Source organism: Hydra vulgaris, chromosome 04, assembly GCF_038396675.1.
Source record: "Hydra vulgaris chromosome 04, alternate assembly HydraT2T_AEP".
Taxonomy (NCBI): Eukaryota; Metazoa; Cnidaria; class Hydrozoa; order Anthoathecata; family Hydridae; genus Hydra; species Hydra vulgaris.
Genome location: NC_088923.1, coordinates 4,074,072 through 4,093,111, shown reverse-complemented (window position 1 = coordinate 4,093,111; position 19,040 = coordinate 4,074,072). Strand labels below are relative to the sequence as shown.

The window sequence follows — 19,040 nt, the reverse complement described above, 5'->3', positions numbered from 1 at the left end:
TCCAGACCTCTTGTTTGGAAAAATTTGGAAGCTTGTCACAAAATGGTGTACAAACGTAGAAGAAAGGCTGCAAAAAGCATATTGAATTGACACCATTAGTCATGTAGTGCTATGGTTTCGAATGTTGATTTTGCATCGAATTTTAAAGACATTCTAATACAATTAAAAACTTGCAGAAAAGCATAGAGCAATTCTACTTGTAGAGCATCATAAGTTCCAAAATTTTGTTCAAGCGCCACTTGTTTTGACAACCAACGTGTTTCTCCAACTATATATATATATATATATATATATATATATATATATATAATATATATATATATATATATATATATATATATATATATATATATATATATATATATATATATATATATATATATATATATATATATATATATATATATATAGGGTTAATTTTAAAATTTTTCTATTTCTTTATTATTTCAAATTTATTCTGCAAGCATAGAATTAGTTTCTTAGATATAAGCATAGCATTGTTCTCTTAGGTATATGAGCACAGAAATCAGTGTAAGAAATTTCGGTGACGAGAGCCGATATAACTTATTAAAGGTGTGTTTTTAAATTTTAATCTATAAAAGTTGAAGTTTTTCTAACCAATTAAATAAATTAAAGTCAATAGATAAAATACTTTCGCCTATCTAGATAATTGGAGTTGAGAAATAGTTGTTTGTTAATATAGTCGAAAAGGCTATTCTTTTTTTATCATTATATCTATATGTTATGACAATAATCTTTTAAAATGTGACACATTTTTACATATATTTTATACTGCACTTAGCTTCTATATAGTTTACAGAGATGTATTATTGAACATAGAAAATTATGATGGTTAAACTCTGTACCTCTTTTAAATGAAAACTCTATGCTACTGTGTATATCTTTATACATTTAATATTTACATATATATATATTGTGATTTTAGTGTGCCATGATTCATCAAAAGAAAATTCTTTGCAACAATTCTTTTTACCTCTAAGAAACCTATTTTCTTTTGCATAATTTATCAGATATTTGTAAAAAGCTCTTTATCTTATTTGATACTCTTTTTGGATTTTTTATCCCATTACAGAAGTACTTATACTAAACTATGTATCAATATATATATATATATATATATATATATATATATATATATATATATATATATATATATATATATATATATATATATATATATATATATATATATATTTAAACATTTTAAAAATGTATTCTACAAAATAGAGTGCTCAATGTTCTTAAAAGAACAGAGCAATTATAAATTAGTAAAATATTACTTAACATATATAGATATAATGAAAACATCTTGAATGTTGAATTAATTTAATATATGAACAACAATTAATACGAATTCTCTCAATACTAACTTTTTTTGTTAACCCTTTAAGCGGCACCTTTTTTTTTTAGCCGTACATCCAAATGCGCGGGTTATTTTGAATAAAACTCATCTTTTTACTAATTCAAATTTAATATGAAAATAATGTATAAAAATATCATTTAAAACACAGTATTAGTGAGAAAACATGTTATTAATACTAAAAAATATATATTTTAACACTTGTAGTATTTTTTTGAATGATAGAGTTGGAAACATGGTGCAGCACACAACCCTACATCACAAGGGGTGCACTCATAACGAGAATCTTTTTTTTTCCCCTTTTTTCTGCATACAACACACCTCCGTTGAGGTGCAGTTTTACATTCTGTTTCCGGAACATATGATGGAAAATGACGATGCACTAATCGCATTGGATTTCCATCAAGACTTAGTCTCCCACCCTGTCCGGATGTTACTATGTCATAACCATAAAAAGAAACTAAAGCACTAACAAGCTGCATTCTGAATTCTAAAGCCTTTAGTTTACCTCCTAACATTTTGTGAATGACTTGTGCATTAAATATGGAAAGATTAATCAGATGAAAATAAAACTTCTTATACCACTTTTTCACCCTTTTTTGCTCACAAGCATAGGAGGTGGTCATTTGATCACTAAGATCAACACCACCCATGTTGCTGTTGTAAATGTGGATAACAGTTGGTACTTCTTTCCTTGCACCTTTACGTAAGACAATTTCTAAAGTATCAGGTATGCAGGTGGTTATCATGTAAACATCACGTTTATCCTTCCAATGCATTACCATGAATTGATATCCTTGCTCGTATGCAACACACCTTTCATTTGATTTCAATTTTGCATTAATAACATCTTTTGGTAGATACTTTCTGTAGCTTCGTAATGTTCCCACAACATCAGTCTTTCTTTGAACAAGAAAATCACAAATTTCCAATGAGGTATACCAATTGTCAAGGTATATACACCGTCCAACATCTAACAGTTCTTCAGATAATGACATTACTACATCGGTGGCCTGATATTTGTATTGTTGAGAAATTTCTGTGCCAGCACCAAGGTATATAATTTGATTCCAGACATATCCTGTTTTCCCACATGCCAATGCAAACGTCTTAATACCGAAGCGTGCACTTTTTGATCGTATCGATTGTTTAAACGACAGCCTTCCCTTCCACAAAAGTAATGATTCATCTATGGATATATCACGTCCTGGTTGTAACATAATTTTCCAGCGGTTAACAATGTACTCCTGAATGTATTTAATTTTTATATCCTTTGTATAACTTTTGTCCACAAAACTAGAAATATCTACAAAATGAAGAAATCTCTCTAGCAATAATAATTTGTTTTGCGATAGTATACTTTTAAAGCCTGGTGTTTCAAACAGTTTGCTTTTTGTATAGTACATTCGCAATTTGGGCTTTCGAATAATACCACAGTAGATTATCACTGCAAAATGAAGGCGTATGTCACGAGATGTAAATATAGCTCCACTATTGATAAATTTAAATATACGAGAGCTTCTTTGAAATACTTTACCTCCTGTCATTTGGTTAAAGTATATGTTAGTTTGTTCAGCAATGTACTCACAAAGTTCGTTTGTAATAATATATTCAAATAATTCAAGAGGGTCAGAGTTTTTTATATCTCCATTGACTTTTTCTTCAGAAATAAAATTAAATCGTCTCATTCCTTCTTTAGGAGGTTCCTTTTGCCAATTTAAATTCTCATAGCAACTAACTTTCTTCTTCTTTAGAGCTGGAACTACTTTTATATTCTTGATATTTTGCTCAATTGATGGAATATTCTTAAAATTATCGTCACTGTAATCACTCAGATATAATTCTTCATCTGTTTCTGATTCGATTAAAAATTCTATTTCACTGTCAGATAAAGATTCTGTCAACGAAGAAAGATCTGAGTCTTCTTCCAAGACAAAATTTACAGCGTCTTGAACAGATATTGATCGTCGTTTATCTACCATTTTTTTTTTTATTTCTAAACGAAATTTGTGTTTATTAGTTCCGTAGAACATTCGAGAATAGTAAAATCGTGGTTTGAAGGGTGTATGACTAATTTTAAGGTGTTACAAACTCTATAAGTAACACCTTATACCAGTGCGTATTATTACGGCGGTGCTCCTTAACTCCTAAAACGGTCCTCCGTATTATTACGGCGTTTTGTCTTAAAGGGTTAAATCTAAGAAATTTTCGATAGATTTTTGATACTAGCTTTTTTTACAAACGCAAGCGAACATTTCTTAGATTTAATAAAAAAATAGTATTGAGAGAATTCGCATTTATTGATATATATATATATATATATATATATATATATATATATATATATATATATATATATATATATATATATATATATATATATATATATATATATATATATTCAAGCAGCTGTATGGGGAAAATAAGAAACAGAAAAAAAAAGCGCAAAATAAAAAATTTTTAAGAAATAAAGAGTTTAAATAAATTTTAGTAAGCTATTACAGAAAAGACAATTAGCATAGACCTGAGTATTTTCCTGGCAATGATAATAAACAAAAGTGGTCACAGACTTTTTCTTCATTTCTTCAAATTAAAAAAGTTTAATTCTATGGTTTGTGATATTGTTTGTATTGAATGATCAAATGTAAAGCTGAAGCTGTTAAAGGTATTAGACACATATCTTTTTGAACTGTATTAAATAAGATTTATGAGCTTTTTTATCTGTAGCATCAAATATTTAAAATTGTGACTAATAATTTTCGAGACTTTGAGGTATAGTGTAATATCTATTATTTAATTATGCTTAAATTAAAATGAACTATTGCTACAAAATCAGAGAGGCTGGTAAAAATATCAGAGAAGGTGGTAAAAAAATGTTTTTTTTTACCACCTTCTCTGATATTTTTACCAGCCTCTCTGATTTTGATATTGCACTTAATCACAAATATAATTTTTTTAAATATTGAAAAAGGTTAATAGTTGTTTTTCTTTAGCCAACAGCAGAACTGCTAGGTTATAACTTGTCTACAAATGTGTCATTATGGAAAGATCGTGCCGCTTTGGAGCTAACAATTGCAGTTTTACACAGTTATCAAGTATAATACTTAATAAAATCAAAATACAATTTTTTTAATAGCAAATACTTTAAGTATTGCTTTTGAAATTATACATTGTCAAATCTAATTTTTTTGATTTTCTTTAAATTTTCTGTATTTTAATGTATGTTAAGTAATAAGCTTGCCAGTATTTTATTCTGCATTACCATTAGGAAGCAGGTGTGACCATTGTTGATCATCACAGTTCTGCAGAGTCTTTTATGAATCATTTTAAACAAGAAGTATTTTATTTTAAGCTTTGCAACATTTTTTAATAAAAGTTTTGATTTATTTTAGTAATAACTCATATATGTAAATTTATGTATACTTAAGTAAATTTATGTAAATTTATGTAAATTTATGTAAGTTTATGTAAATTTATGTAAGTTTATGTAAATTTATGTAAGTTTATGTAAATTTATGTAAGTTTATGTAAATTTATGTAAGTTTATGTAAATTTATGTAAGTTTATGTAAATTTATGTAAGTTTATGTAAATTTATGTAAGTTTATGTAAATTTATGTAAGTTTATGTAAATTTATGTAAGTTTATGTAAATTTATGTAAGTTTATGTAAATTTATGTAAGTTTATGTAAATTTATGTAAAGTTATGTAAATTTATTTAAACTTATGTAAATTATGTAAATTTATGTAAATTTATGTAAATTTATGTAAATTTATGTAAATTTATGTAAATTTATGTAAATTTATGTAAATTTATGTAAATTTATGTAAATTTATGTAAATTTATGTAAATTTATGTAAATTTATGTAAATTTATGTAAATTTATGTAAATTTATGTAAATTTATGTAAATTTATGTAAATTTATGTAAATTTATGTAAATTTATGTAAATTTATGTAAAATAATTCTGAGAAAGTTATATTTAATTGCTTTTAAAATTATAAAAATTTAAAAACTAGAAAAGTACTTTTATTTCTTTTAGAATAAATTGCGTGGTGGTTGCCCATCTGACTGGGTATGGATAGTCCCACCCCTTTCTGGATCTGTATGTCCTGTATTTCACCAAGTAATATAAAAATGTTTTAATTTCGATTATATCTTAACTTTATATTTATTTTAACATCATTAAAGTTTTTAATTTTAAGTATAATCAAAATCAATTTTTTAACTTGGTAGCTTTAAAAGGTAATGAAGTTTTAATAATTTAAAAACTTATATGAGTTTTTTAATTTTAAGTAAAGAATATTGTTTCACTTACATTTAAAATTTATAAATTTGTCAAAATATTAACAAAATAAAAACAAGTCTAACAAAAACAAAAATTTTATTTGAAATTTTACTGAAATACAAAAGTTGTTATTCGTTTTATTTTGGAAATAATTTTTAGCAGAATATTTATTTTAGTTTTTCTTTTGTTAAATAGATATGAAATTGTATGTAGGCTTTTTGTTGTTAAATCAATAGGCTTTTTGTTGTTAAATCGTTAGGCTTTTTGTTGTTAAATCGTTAGGCTTTTTGTTGTTAAATCGTTAGGCTTTTTGTTGTTAAATCGTTAGGCTTTTTGTTGTTAAATCGTTAGGCTTTTTGTTGTTAAATAGTTATATAGATTTTTTGTTGTTAAATAGTTATGTAGGTTTTTTTTTGTTGAATATTTATGGAAGTTTCTTGTTGTTGAATATTTATTTTAGAATTTTTTTTTAATCAGGAAATGCTGAACTATAAATTAAAACCAGCTTTTGAATATCAAACTGACCCGTGGAAAAAATTCATAAATGTGTCTAGTCCATCTTTTTCTATCAAGAAACACAGGTTTAAAAATGTAGTAAGGTATGTTATACCATAAAATCTGCAAGTTTTTTTTTTTTTAATAAAAGTACCATGAAAACTAAAGAAACTTAAGAAAAATAATACAATGCATTACTTTTTCCCCCTCAGTCTTGGTAAGGTTTTTACAAACATTTTTATAATAGTTTTAAACATTTCGTTTACAATATTATTCTTTTGTTCTTTTTTTTTAAACTTGTTTCATAATTTTTTTATAGCTGCATCAAACTTGTCAACTCACTAATGTGCAGTGTTGTTGCCAAGCGACATAAAGTTACAATTTTGTATGCGAGTCAATCAGGTAAAGCTGAATCATTTGCACATAATTTACATGAGCTATTTCAAAAATCGTTTAACTCAAAAGTAATTTGCATGGATCAATATAAGTTAGAAAACTTAAAAAATGAAAAATGCATATTAGTTGTTGCAAGTACAACTGGAAATGGCGAAGCTCCTGATAATGGAGAGGTTTTAATTTTTTTTTTTTTTTATTTCTTTGGTTACAATAGGATTTAAAAATTTTTTTAATAATGATTTAAATATTTTAAAAAAAGTTTTTTTATAAAATAGTTATAAATATCTTTAAAAAAATTAAAAAAAGTGTTTGTTTTTTATGTTTGATTTTATGCTAAAACTTAAAGTTACATGACATAGTAGTTTCAAGGCAAAAAAAAAAAAAAAAAAAGCAAAATAATAATAGAAGCAGTTGATAAAATTTACTATGGAAATGTCATTGAAAAAAAAGTTTACTACTTCTAAGTCTTTGGTTTGTTCTATTAAAACACAACACTACATTATGATTAACTTTTAAATAACATTTATTCATAACGGGTGATGACAAAAAAATGAGACTGCGTTTATAAGGGCATAACTCCTTTATTTTAAATGATTTTTTTTATATAAAAATGTATTAAGTAGAGAATTTTTCGAGCTTTCAAAACATATATTTAATTATCTTCTATTACTCCATTTCTACTAATATTATCGACTCGACCTTTTACCGATCCCATAAGGCGTTGAAGGGCAGTAAAGTCGATCTTATTCAAACAGCACTTTATTCTATTGCAAAGTTGATCAATAGTTTCTGCTTGCCAGTTGTTCTTGTATATTTCTCCTTTCAATTGATACCAAAGTCCTCAATAGGCCTGCATTCAGGTACGTTGAGTGGGTTGTCTTCCTTTTCAACAAAGTTGATGTTATTTTGTCTGAAACTCTCCACTACAGTTTTTGCGTAATGTGATGTTGCTAGGTCAGGCCAGAATATGTAATTGTTGTCTAGATGATTTGCTTTGATAAAAGGAACAAGTCTTTTTTCAAAGCACTCGCTCAGGTATAATTCTTGCGTGAGTGATTGCTTAGAAGGTACAAAAAAAGGATAGAAACACCTTTAGCCGAAACGCAAATCCAGACCAACACTTTTTGCTCATATTTTTCAACTGGATCATATTTTACGATTGGCAGTGTCAAAGTAGTGTTAATTGAGTAGAAATTTTGGTTTCCGTTAATGGTGCTATGATTCAAAGTGAAATAAGATTCATCATCAATTATCCAATCGTGATTTTTATATTTTTTGTATAATCGACTGCATCTGGTTCTTATTTTGCGTTTTTGTGACTCTGTTCTTAATGGAATCTTTGTATTTTTTTGCATATAATATCTGTGTGCTTCTTCAATGTTTTGCGTATAAAAGACTAATTGCACACAAATTTTCTAGCTGCTTGTCTTTGTGAGACGCCATCCTTGTGATCAAACATGGTCTTCAGCTTGGTAATGTTCTTTTTCGTCATTTTTTTTGCAGCTCGACCACTTCCTTTAACTCTTTGAGTTCCGATTCCATTTTCTGCGCGTTCTATTATACGGTATATGGTTGCTTTTGGTATTTTTTCTGCTTTAAAATGACAATAAGTGTAATATTTACCATTTTGCTTATTGTCCATGTAAAATCCATACACACTTTCACGGAAAAGCTCTTGCTTAGATTTGTTTATTTTCATTTTAAATTGTTGAATTTTAATTACTTTTTTTTTTTTTTAAACTAGACTAAATTTTTAATAAAATACATGCAAAATATATGTACAGCTAATGGTCTCAGTATATGCAAAAAAAAGAGTTTATCTAGATGGTGAAACCATCTAGATAAACTCTAAATAGAACTCTAGATAAACTCAGATTTATTTATCCAAAATATCTCTCCATATATAATTGACGTAGTTGGAAAGCTATTAGATACAGTCCACAAGATTTTATCAGAATAATAGCAACAAATTGTCAAACCAATCACTGTTGTATTGGATCATATGTAGAGCAACAATTGTACTTTCGGGTGCAACATAATGATATATAAAAACTTTCAGAGGGAATGAACCCCTGAGGTTAACAAAAATGCTAAGGAACAGATATACAAAAGAATTCATCAGACAATGACATCAACTTAATTCTAAGCTAATATTGTTAATCCTATGTGCAACAACAAAGATTTAACAGAGAAATAAAGATTGGAATGAATTTGCAGCTTTATAGACCCCAGGTTTTTTCCACTTTTTGGTTTTTACAAGGCAAAAACCTGCATAATTAACATTACTCATGACACTGCATGTTTTCAAAAAACATTGTTGCAAAATAACATTACTCAAACTAATCTTGCAATTGATTGAAAAATCATAATGTGAACCAAAATTTACTGGAAGTTGTTAATGAGTTACTTACTACTGTTGCTGCATTTGCATGAGTTTGAAAGAATATTTTTGTTATTAGGTTTTCCGCATTTAAACAAAGATTTGTATTAAAAAAGCAGGAAAATTGGTTTTTCAGTTCAAAAAATGATATTTTAAATTTTTTTTTAATTTTACTATAATTAAACAGTTAGCTGATGTGTGCAAGCAGCACATATTTCTATCATCAAATATAACTATATAAACAGTAAAACTCTCAACTAATATGCAACTTTAAACTTCGTTATTCATTGAAAAAAACTTTTTAATTATTTAAACTGGTTTAGCTATAATTTTATAATTGTTTACTTAAGCAAGTATTCTTTTCAAACTTATTATTATTAAATGTCACTAAAATTAATTTTGTTTCAAAAATCTAAAATCAAAATTATAAATAAATTTTTTATGAACCTTGTCATGGAATGAAAAGTTTTTACAAAATTAAATTATATATAATAAAATTTTTATAAGATATTAAAGCCTTGAGCAGTATTTATGGTGATGAAATGTAAGTATTGAGATGCATCTGTAATGATGATTATGTCCAAAAAAAATTCACCTATTTTGAAGCAACTTGCATCATAAATCACTTCAAATCAGTTTTAATTTGTTGTGAAAATAAAGTTAATAATAATTACAATGGTTAACTTAAGAACTCTTTAAACTCATTTCGTTCATTAAACATAAATATTTTTAAATCAAGTTTTTTAATTAATAGTCAACTGCAAGATATTGAGTTTTATCTTGATGTAAACACTTGTTGAAACCTTATCCCAACAATACTCGAGCCATTATATAAAAATAGATTGTGGAACTTAAAAGACTCTATTATACTTAAAGAATGATTCATGAAAATGAATCACCAGCAGTTGCTTCTAAATTAGACAACTTCTTGTGATTAAGACTTAAATAAAAAGTTAAAAAGAGTTTAAACTATTTATACAAAAATACATACATACATACATACACATATATACAGGTTAATGTATATAAAAACAGGAACTTTTTGATGCAGTAATAGCAGTTAAACAGTTTAACCAGTACCTGCATTATTACTGAAGTACTTGCATTATTACAGAAGTTTTGGTTCAACCAAATAATTTTAATATCTCTAATGAAAATTATATATATAAGTATATATATATAGATATATATATATATATATATATATATATATATATATATATATATATATATATATATATATATATATATATATATATTATATATATATATATATATATATATATATATATATAGCATAATAAAGAATAGCTTTGTGTTTCTCTTGAAAATTAGAGTTTGAAAATATTTTCTCATGGATATTATCTGCATCAAAATCTTTTTATTGATACCATTTCTTAAAATTTTAAAAATTAAAATGTTTTATTAGTTCATTATAAATTATAAATCTTCCGAATTTTTTTTCTTTTCAGAGGTCATAAAAACCGTACCAAAATTTTATTTTGCTTAGAGGATGTGCTGTCATCAGGCATATATGTTAGTTGTTGACAACCATGTGGAAGTACATAACAATACCTAACGAAAACTCACAAATCTCTTAAAACTTCTAATCTTAATTTTTGATAGCCGTAAAATTATGATATATTTCTAATCCTTGTAACCTTAGAATTTTTGATAGATTTATAGACTACTTTGAAGAAAAAAATCAGAACATTAGTGTTAAAAAATTCAAAACCAGTTCAAAAAATTAGGTTTAACCTTGAAAAGTGGTGGTCAGTGTTTTTCTTGGAGTGAATCATTGCTAATAAGACAAGCTTTTGATCTGAAATTGCTGTGCAAATATTTGAAAATTTGTTAATGCTAATTTTGATGTTGATTAGTTTGTAGGAGTACTTTGGGAAAGCTGAAAATATTCACAATATAGAATAAGTTGCCCTTATCATACCGTATGCGCGGTGATTATAGATTATATTGGTAGAAAACAATTTAGAGTGAAAGACTGAAGTTGGTCATGATATTCAACTGCATGTTCATGCAGTGTGTGAACCTTCTATTCCATTGCTGAAACTGGAATAACAAAACACTGAAACTGGTATTTCAAAATCACAAGTGAGCAATAATGATAAACTTCAATGAAATATAATTGAGTTTGGAAAATAAAAATCTTTGCTTTGTGAATCAAGGACAAGATAAAGCAATGCTATTTATATGCTTGAGTGTGTTTTGGAGGTGCAATAGGAAACGAAGCTCTTATTGGTTTTGATATTGATTTTTCTGTATTTAAAAATGAGCGTGATGACGTTAATGAACGTTGTGTTCTTTTCAAACAACTAAAGTTGGCTATTAACGCTCTATCAAAAAAAGATACTGACTATTTGGTTTGACAAGGTTCCGTTGAAACTTTTTATATTAGGAGAATTTAAAAAATATCTTTAAAATTTTTTTTAACATTCAACTAAAATTGAATATTATTTTTTATTTATTTATTTGTCTATGTACTGTTTTTTTCTCTGATATATAAAAATAGATAAATAAATATAGAAATAATTGTATAAATAACTTTATTTAGACATTAAAGAAAAAAAGAAAAATGATTTATCTGCTATTCTCCTAATATAAAAAAAATCTTTTAAAACATTGTCCAACCAATGGTAGTCAGACGTGAGCAAAACCCCTCAAAAACATTTTTTTTATTGGAGTAATTTCTTGTTATAAATGTTATTTAGAGATCTCTAACACTCTAAAACTTATATAACTTTTTCCCTTCTATGATTTTTGAGCTAAGTATATCAATTTTACCACAAAAATGGCAATAATTTACCTTTAACAAATTCGTAAGAATAAAAAAATCATATAAAAAGAAATATGAGGCCAGTGAGACAATTTAGCAACACTTAAATTTCTTAACGGTATATATTAGTCCATCGACATCATGTAATAAAATAAGACAAAGAAATCTGAAAACTTATTTTTTATACTCGCACTTTTTCAAAGTGTTTTTTAATAAAACTCCTTAATATACGCAACCTTATTTTTATACTTGCGTTTACATAAGTAGAAAAACACTAGGCCATATTAGGCTGCACATGTGATTAACTTAAAATTACACTCTTATAGATAAAAAGTTACAATCAAATTTTCTGAGAAGATTAATTATTTAGCTTTATGTATGCGAAGAGTTTTTATTTATTTAAAACAAAGAGTTTAGTTTGGTAAAGAAAAATTAGTTTGTTTACGAGAAAAAAGGATTTTTTATTTCTCGTAGAGTAAAATGCGAGAACACTACATTATCTAACACTTTTAGTTTTAGTTTTCTAAAATTTCGTTTTCATTTTAAAAATTGTACTCTAAATGACTCAAATATGTTTTTTTTATTTAAATAACCCCAAAAAATGGAAAGCAATTAGTTATTTGTAAAAAATAGCCATTTCATGCACCCTAATTTTAATATTTTACACTAAAACAACAGAGAGCACTACACAATGAAGTTGTCTAGACCCCATGTAAGCTATAATCTTATAATCAAAATGCATTGCAGCTACAATACTTAGGTGTCCAGACTGAGGAAGAGTCAGAGAAAAGTCAAAGACTTTAATTATGCTGAGGAGGCCAAAAAGCTCTTTATGTACTTATGTTTATGACCACTCAAAACTCAAAATAAATGAAATCCCTGGCCTTCAAAACTGCTATAAACATATATTATATGTCAACATTTAACCCATAAATAGTTTTGCTATTTTTTAATAGTTCTGGCCCTCTGTGTAACGTGACGAATTATTACCGTGAGAAGTAACAAAACTGAATTTAGCTCAACAACTTAAACTTTTTATTAAAAAATTAGACATTGGAAAAAAACTTGACCATAAAGATTTGAATTAAACATTGCTTAAAAGAAAAAACTTTTTTTGAAGCTAGTAAAAATTTCCAAAATATTTAGATCTACTTTTTAAAGCTGTTCTAACAACTGCTCCTAGAATCTGAGAAAGGTTTTTTTAGTCTCAGACGGTTTGCCACTTAAATAAAGAAACTCGTTAAATGAGTTTCGTCATTTAACGAGTTTCTTATTTTAGTGTTTATAATTTTAGTAAACTATGATTAATTTTTATTTTGTCCAAAACAATAATTTTGAACGAATTAAAACTTTAATGCATACTTTGAATTACTTTTGTGCATTTTAAAAGGTTAATAGTGATGGTTTGTTTCTATTTGTTTTAACTAATACCGTACTTTCAAAATATTTTTCAAAATATCTGAAGTGTTACATGCTATGTAATTATCCTTAAAATATTTTAATAGATTGATACAACATACTAACTTGAAAAATACATAAAAAACATTAAAAATTTAAATGGGAAAGATTTTTTTTACTTTTAAGTGGGAAAGATCTTAAATACCTTCAAGTGAGGAAGACCTTTACTATTTTAAGTGAGGAAGACCTTTACTACTTTTAAGTGAGGAAGACCTTCACTATTTTTAAGTTAAGAAAACCTTTGCTACTCTTAAGTTGGGAAAAAATGTACTACTTTTAAGTGGGGAAGACCTTTACTACTTTTTATTGGGAAAGACCTTTACTACTTTTAAGTGGGAAAGACCTTTACTACTTTTAAGTGGGGAAGATCTTTACTACTTTTTGCTACCATTCACACAATGATAATTGAGTTTTAGTTTTAAAAAAAAAGTAACCTGAAATTAAAGAAATTTACAAATCATTTACAAATTTAAAAAAGTTGAAGATAATTGTATACCAGACTAAAAAAATGAATTTCTTTTGAATGTCTGTAGAGCTTTACGTCTGTTGTCTGATTATCTTCGCTTTTCTTAATTTTCCCAATGCCCTTTCATTAGTATCAAGATTTAAAATATCAATCAATAAATGTAGTAATGTTATAAAAATGAATAAACCTAGCAAAGTTATAATATATGTTTTCAGAACCATAATATATGTTTCAAAAGCATAATATATGTTTTAAAAAGCATAATATACGTTTTAAAAAGTATAGCATGTTTTAAATAGTACAATATATGTTTTATTTCATAAAAAAAGATCATGTCCTTATGTAAATAAATAGATTTACTATTTTAAATCCTCAATAATATTGTTATCATTTTTGTTCTTATTATTATATCTATTTTGATTATTATTATTATAATAATTATTGCTGATATTATTACTGAGATAATAGTTAATTAATTAAAAAAATTTTTTTGTTGTTATTTTATTTATTGCCTAAGACTTTAAGATTTCTATTCATTGCCTGACATTTTTTTTTTCATTGCCTAAGATGTTTACTAAGTTATTACTTGAACTATATTTACCAAAATATTTGCTTTGATTAGATTTGAAACTTAAGGAGTAATAATACTATGATATTTTATACGATGTTTCATTTGTTATAATATTTGGTATTTAAGATTTTTATGAAGAAAGTCTCCATAATTTCAAAATTTAAAGGGTATCCCATAGATGACAGTGTTTTTTTTTTTAAAAAAAAAAACACTGTCATCTATGAAAGAATTACTGGAGTTTGGTTTTTATCCATTTTTTCTGAGTAATCTTTATTAAATATTCAATATGATAATATAATAAACAGCTACCTTATATTTCTCCATTGTGACTCTTATTTCGCCAAAATTATTTATGTGAGATGCATATTAATAATATGTTTTTACTTTATTTCAAATTTGACCTTAGTCAAAATTGCTCCCTAATCAGTCACTACTAAACATGCTAATTATTATTCATAATTAATATGATAGGAATATCTTGAGGAATATGTTGAATTTTTTTATAATTAACATAATTATCATGACTATTCACTTCAAATAAATTGTGTTAGTTTTTTAATTTCTCTATTTAGATTTTCGGTAGAAAGTTGTATGAAATGGTTTATCCATCAGACAGGTTAATAATCTACATGTTTATTATTTTAATAATATTGAACGGTTTTTTAAGCAAGTGAAATAAAACTCTCGGGTGCATTTTATTGTGACAATGCTAATGATTGCATAATATAATTTATTATGTTACTTTTAGTATTTCAGATCATCACCAGTGTAGCATAACATAATAAATTTTTACTTTTAAAGTTTCAGGTCAACACCTAAGCAAGAAGATCAACTGATTGACAATATTCAAAATACTTTTTTTAATGAGAGCACTCGCGTTTTGTAGGTTATTTAACGAACTGTTTTATTTTTTTATTTTTTGTTGACAACATGCTGCTTTGTTATAAAATCAGTATAAAAAGTTTTTCAATTTTTTTGTTTCTTTGAACATAAAATTGTTTAAAGTAAGAAATGGTGTTGTTTATAAATACAGGGATCCTTATCTTGCCCACATAAATTTGTAGCCCACATATAATTTTTCCTTCGCAAATAACTTTGCAGTGCCCACCTAACATTAGAGTCTAACTTAATACTACAAGGTCATTTTAATGTTTAAAAAATTTAATTTTTGAAAATAAATTGTAATCTTTTCTTGTCACCACACTTCCCTGTATTTTAGCACACTATTTCGCATTTAAAACTATGGGTTTGTATTTTATTTAAACAACATTTTATATTTTTATAAGTATATTTTATTTGCATTTTTAATCATATATGTTTTTAATATTTCTTAACGCAATGGCCTAATAACTTAATTAAAAAATATTAAGCTCAGGACAAACTAAAGTGGTTTAGTTTGTCCACATACTTTTTAAATTGTGGTGTAGTTTGTAAAGACAAACTAATACAGTGTTTTGGTTGTCCTCCGACAATTTTTTATATAATAAAGTTTTAAATTTGTATTAATCTTTCAATTTAAGTCTATTTTTTTTTTCAATTTTTAGTTGTTTTTCAATAGTATTTTTAAGTTGATTTTATTCAACTTTTAGTTTAATAGTATTGATGAAAAAAATTAACTAAATTATTCTCTAACTAAATATTGATAAAATTTTATAAATATTTAGTTTTACGTTAATTATCATTAAATATTATTCCACAAGTATTTGAATTTTTCTTCTTTATAACTTTAACAAATGTATTTTATTTTAGTTTAAAGTTTTTATTTTAAATTCTTTCAATGTAACTCTTATCATTGTGTCTTTTTTTTCCAGCACAACTTAATAAGACTTTTTTCTTATTTGCTATTATGCTAAGTTGTGGTTTTGTTAACTTTTTATGAAATTAATAACTTTTTTATATTTGATCATAATAAATTTAGTTTCTCTGTATTTGGTCTTGGTTCAAAAGCTTATCCAAATTTTTGTGCATTTGCAAATTCTATTAATAAACAACTAAAAACACTTGGTGGAGAAGAAATGTATCCATTTGTAGAAGGTGATGAACTTTCTGGTCAAGAAGATGCATTTAAAACATGGTCACATGGTTGTTTTAAGGTAAACTTAAAACTTTACGTATTCTGAGTATTTGAAAATTTTAAAACAATAAGATAGGGTAGCCAAACAAAAAAAAAATTAATGCAAGTATTTTTGCAGTATGTTGTTGTTCTTTTTTTATATAAATAGTTGGTTTTTCTTGTATTTTTTTTTTTTTTTAATTGTATATTTGTATTCATTAGGTTGTTCAAAAAAATATTTGTAATTATTGAATAAAAATTTAGGTTGCAGACTTCACCAAAAAAAAGTTTTTTTAAAGTTTTTTTTTTTAAGTTTTTTTTTAAGTTTGTATAATTTACTTTGCCCTAAAACTAAATTTTAAAAAAACACTAAAGTGCTAATTTGGAACAAAAATACAACAAGGCAAATATAAAAACCTAAAAAAGTTTTATTTTTGCTTTTAATAAAATAATTGTTAGAAGTATTAATTGTTTAAGTTTTTTTTTCAAATTTTTCTCATAATAGTTTATTGATACAATATACAATTTTAATTTTGTTACATTACAAACAATTTTTCTCTTGGCTTAACTGTATATACTGCTCAAGCCTCTGTAATCTAAACAACATGAAATCTAAAGCATTTATTTTAGTTATCTTTAATGTTTATTGAAAATGAAAAACAAATCTTTTATGAAATTTGTTGTAAAAATTAACTCTAAGTTTAATTGATAAATTAGTTTTACAGTGTTAGTATTTATGCTCAACAACTTCTTATTAAATTATCTCCGAGTTTGTTCATATATACCGTATCCTCAATAAAAAATGGGACAGCATAACTTTTTTTAAAAAAGCAAAATAATTAATTTTTTCTCAAACATTTTTTTACTTTATTTAATATATGTCAATAATAACTTCTATTTTACAATATTTGTCATTAAAAATAAAAAAAAGTCAATAAAACATTTAGACTTATAACAAAATTATGGAATTATTAAAAATCAACTAAAATAGGAAAATTCAACTTTTTTAAAAAAGAATGGTAAAATTGAGTATGTTTTCTTATTTTTTACATTTATGTTGTTTAATATAAAATGCTTAATGCAATTACATTTTCCATTGATACAGCTAAATAGAAGTTTAATCAGTTTTAAGTATATTATTCGTTTTTAATACTTGGTTGCATAACCTTTTGCTGCTATAACCGCTTGGCATCTGTGTGGCATGCTTTCAACTAGTTTTGTTAACAAGTTAACTTCCAGTGAATTCTAACCTTTTAAAAGTGTTAAAAATAATTCATTTTCATTACAAGGTTTTCTGTCTATTAGTTTAGAATCTAATATAGATCACAGGTTCTCAATTGGATTAAGATCAACTCAAAAGTAGGTATACCAGCCTTTTGTATATATCTTTTAATTTTTTTTGCTGTATGCTTTGGGTCATTGTCTTGCTGAAATATATAATTTCCATCTGGAAAAAGGTGTGTTATACTAGGTTTTAATTGGTGAACTAAAATATTACTTATTTTGTCCATAATTTCTTCAACTCTGTACTGGTTTCCCACTGCATGAGTAGCAAATGCACCCCAAACCATGATTTTTTCTGTCATGTGGCAAACACTGTGGCACGTGTACACTCTGGATTATATGGTTCGCCTTTTTTTTTTTCAGATTTTTTCTCGATTATCATATTGCAGCACAAAAGGTGACTCATCTGTCCATATGACACCTTTTCATTGATCTGAAGTCCAGCTTAAATGATCTCGGCACCATTTTAATCTCTCTTAATACAATTTTTCTTGTTTATAAAAGGCTTTTTTGTTTTCCACCCTGAAGTAAACTCTTCATTTTTCTTTATTCTTGCAACAACTGTATTGTTACATAAGCGTTAAAGGTTTAAATTTTACTTTATTTGACTTACTGATATCCTACGATTCTTTATCACTTCCCTTACAATCAATTGATCCTGACTTTCTGCAAATTGAATTTTAAGAAATAAATCTGGACACAACTATTTGAACTGTAGATTTAACACATCCAACTTCTTTGGAAATACTACGCAAAGACCAATCTGCAGTGTGCATTTGAGTTACTTTACCTTAGTCTGAAACGTATTTTTTCCTAAATTGGTAAATATGAATTTTAACTGATAAACAAATGATATAGTGATTAAATAGTTATTAAATAGTAAAATGATATAGTTATTAAATTATGGAACACGTTATTGGATAATGAGTTAAAAAAAATTCCTTCCCTTGATCAATTTAAAAATAAAATAAAAATTAAACTCTTGATAACTGACAACGAACTAGACTTCTGAAACTTTTGAATAAGAGTAAACACTCGTTTTATTTACTTGTTATTTACTTTATTTTTGATCATATTTATTTTTGATTTTAATCTGAATCTTAACCTTTCTTTGATGTTCATGTTTTATCTCATTTTTATTTATTTTTAAGTTCAAAATCTTAATAAATAAAAGTTTGAAAAAAATAAAATTATAAATATATAAAAAGTATTTTTTATATTTGCATTTATATATATTTTGTGCATATATTACATTGTGAAAACGGAAATACTTTTTTTTTTGTTATTTATATTCTTGTTTTGAAGGGACTTGGTGATAAGATTAAATTTGTCTTCTTCTTGCCCCAGCCGTGTATATACATTTTGTAAAAGTCTAATTTCGTTAAAAACATTCTTTAGGGCGAAATACATACATAATACATAGTTTAAACTAAATACTAAAATACCATAAGTATGAATGCTTTATTAGTATGAATGT

At 25.6% G+C, this 19,040-nt stretch overlaps 1 protein-coding gene across 1 annotated transcript in view; it reads left to right on the top strand.

The window, feature by feature from the left end:
- Window positions 1-19,040, top strand: part of LOC136079129 (nitric oxide synthase 1-like) — a 101,323-nt gene that overhangs the window by 48,239 nt on the left and 34,044 nt on the right. The window contains exons 8-16 of the mRNA XM_065794845.1: window positions 510-573; window positions 4,375-4,476; window positions 4,650-4,718; window positions 5,424-5,507; window positions 6,147-6,268; window positions 6,484-6,733; window positions 14,799-14,842; window positions 15,028-15,108; window positions 16,145-16,319. Of these exons, the coding sequence (XP_065650917.1) occupies window positions 510-573; window positions 4,375-4,476; window positions 4,650-4,718; window positions 5,424-5,507; window positions 6,147-6,268; window positions 6,484-6,733; window positions 14,799-14,842; window positions 15,028-15,108; window positions 16,145-16,319 (991 nt within the window). The remainder of the gene's footprint in view (window positions 1-509; window positions 574-4,374; window positions 4,477-4,649; window positions 4,719-5,423; window positions 5,508-6,146; window positions 6,269-6,483; window positions 6,734-14,798; window positions 14,843-15,027; window positions 15,109-16,144; window positions 16,320-19,040) is intronic.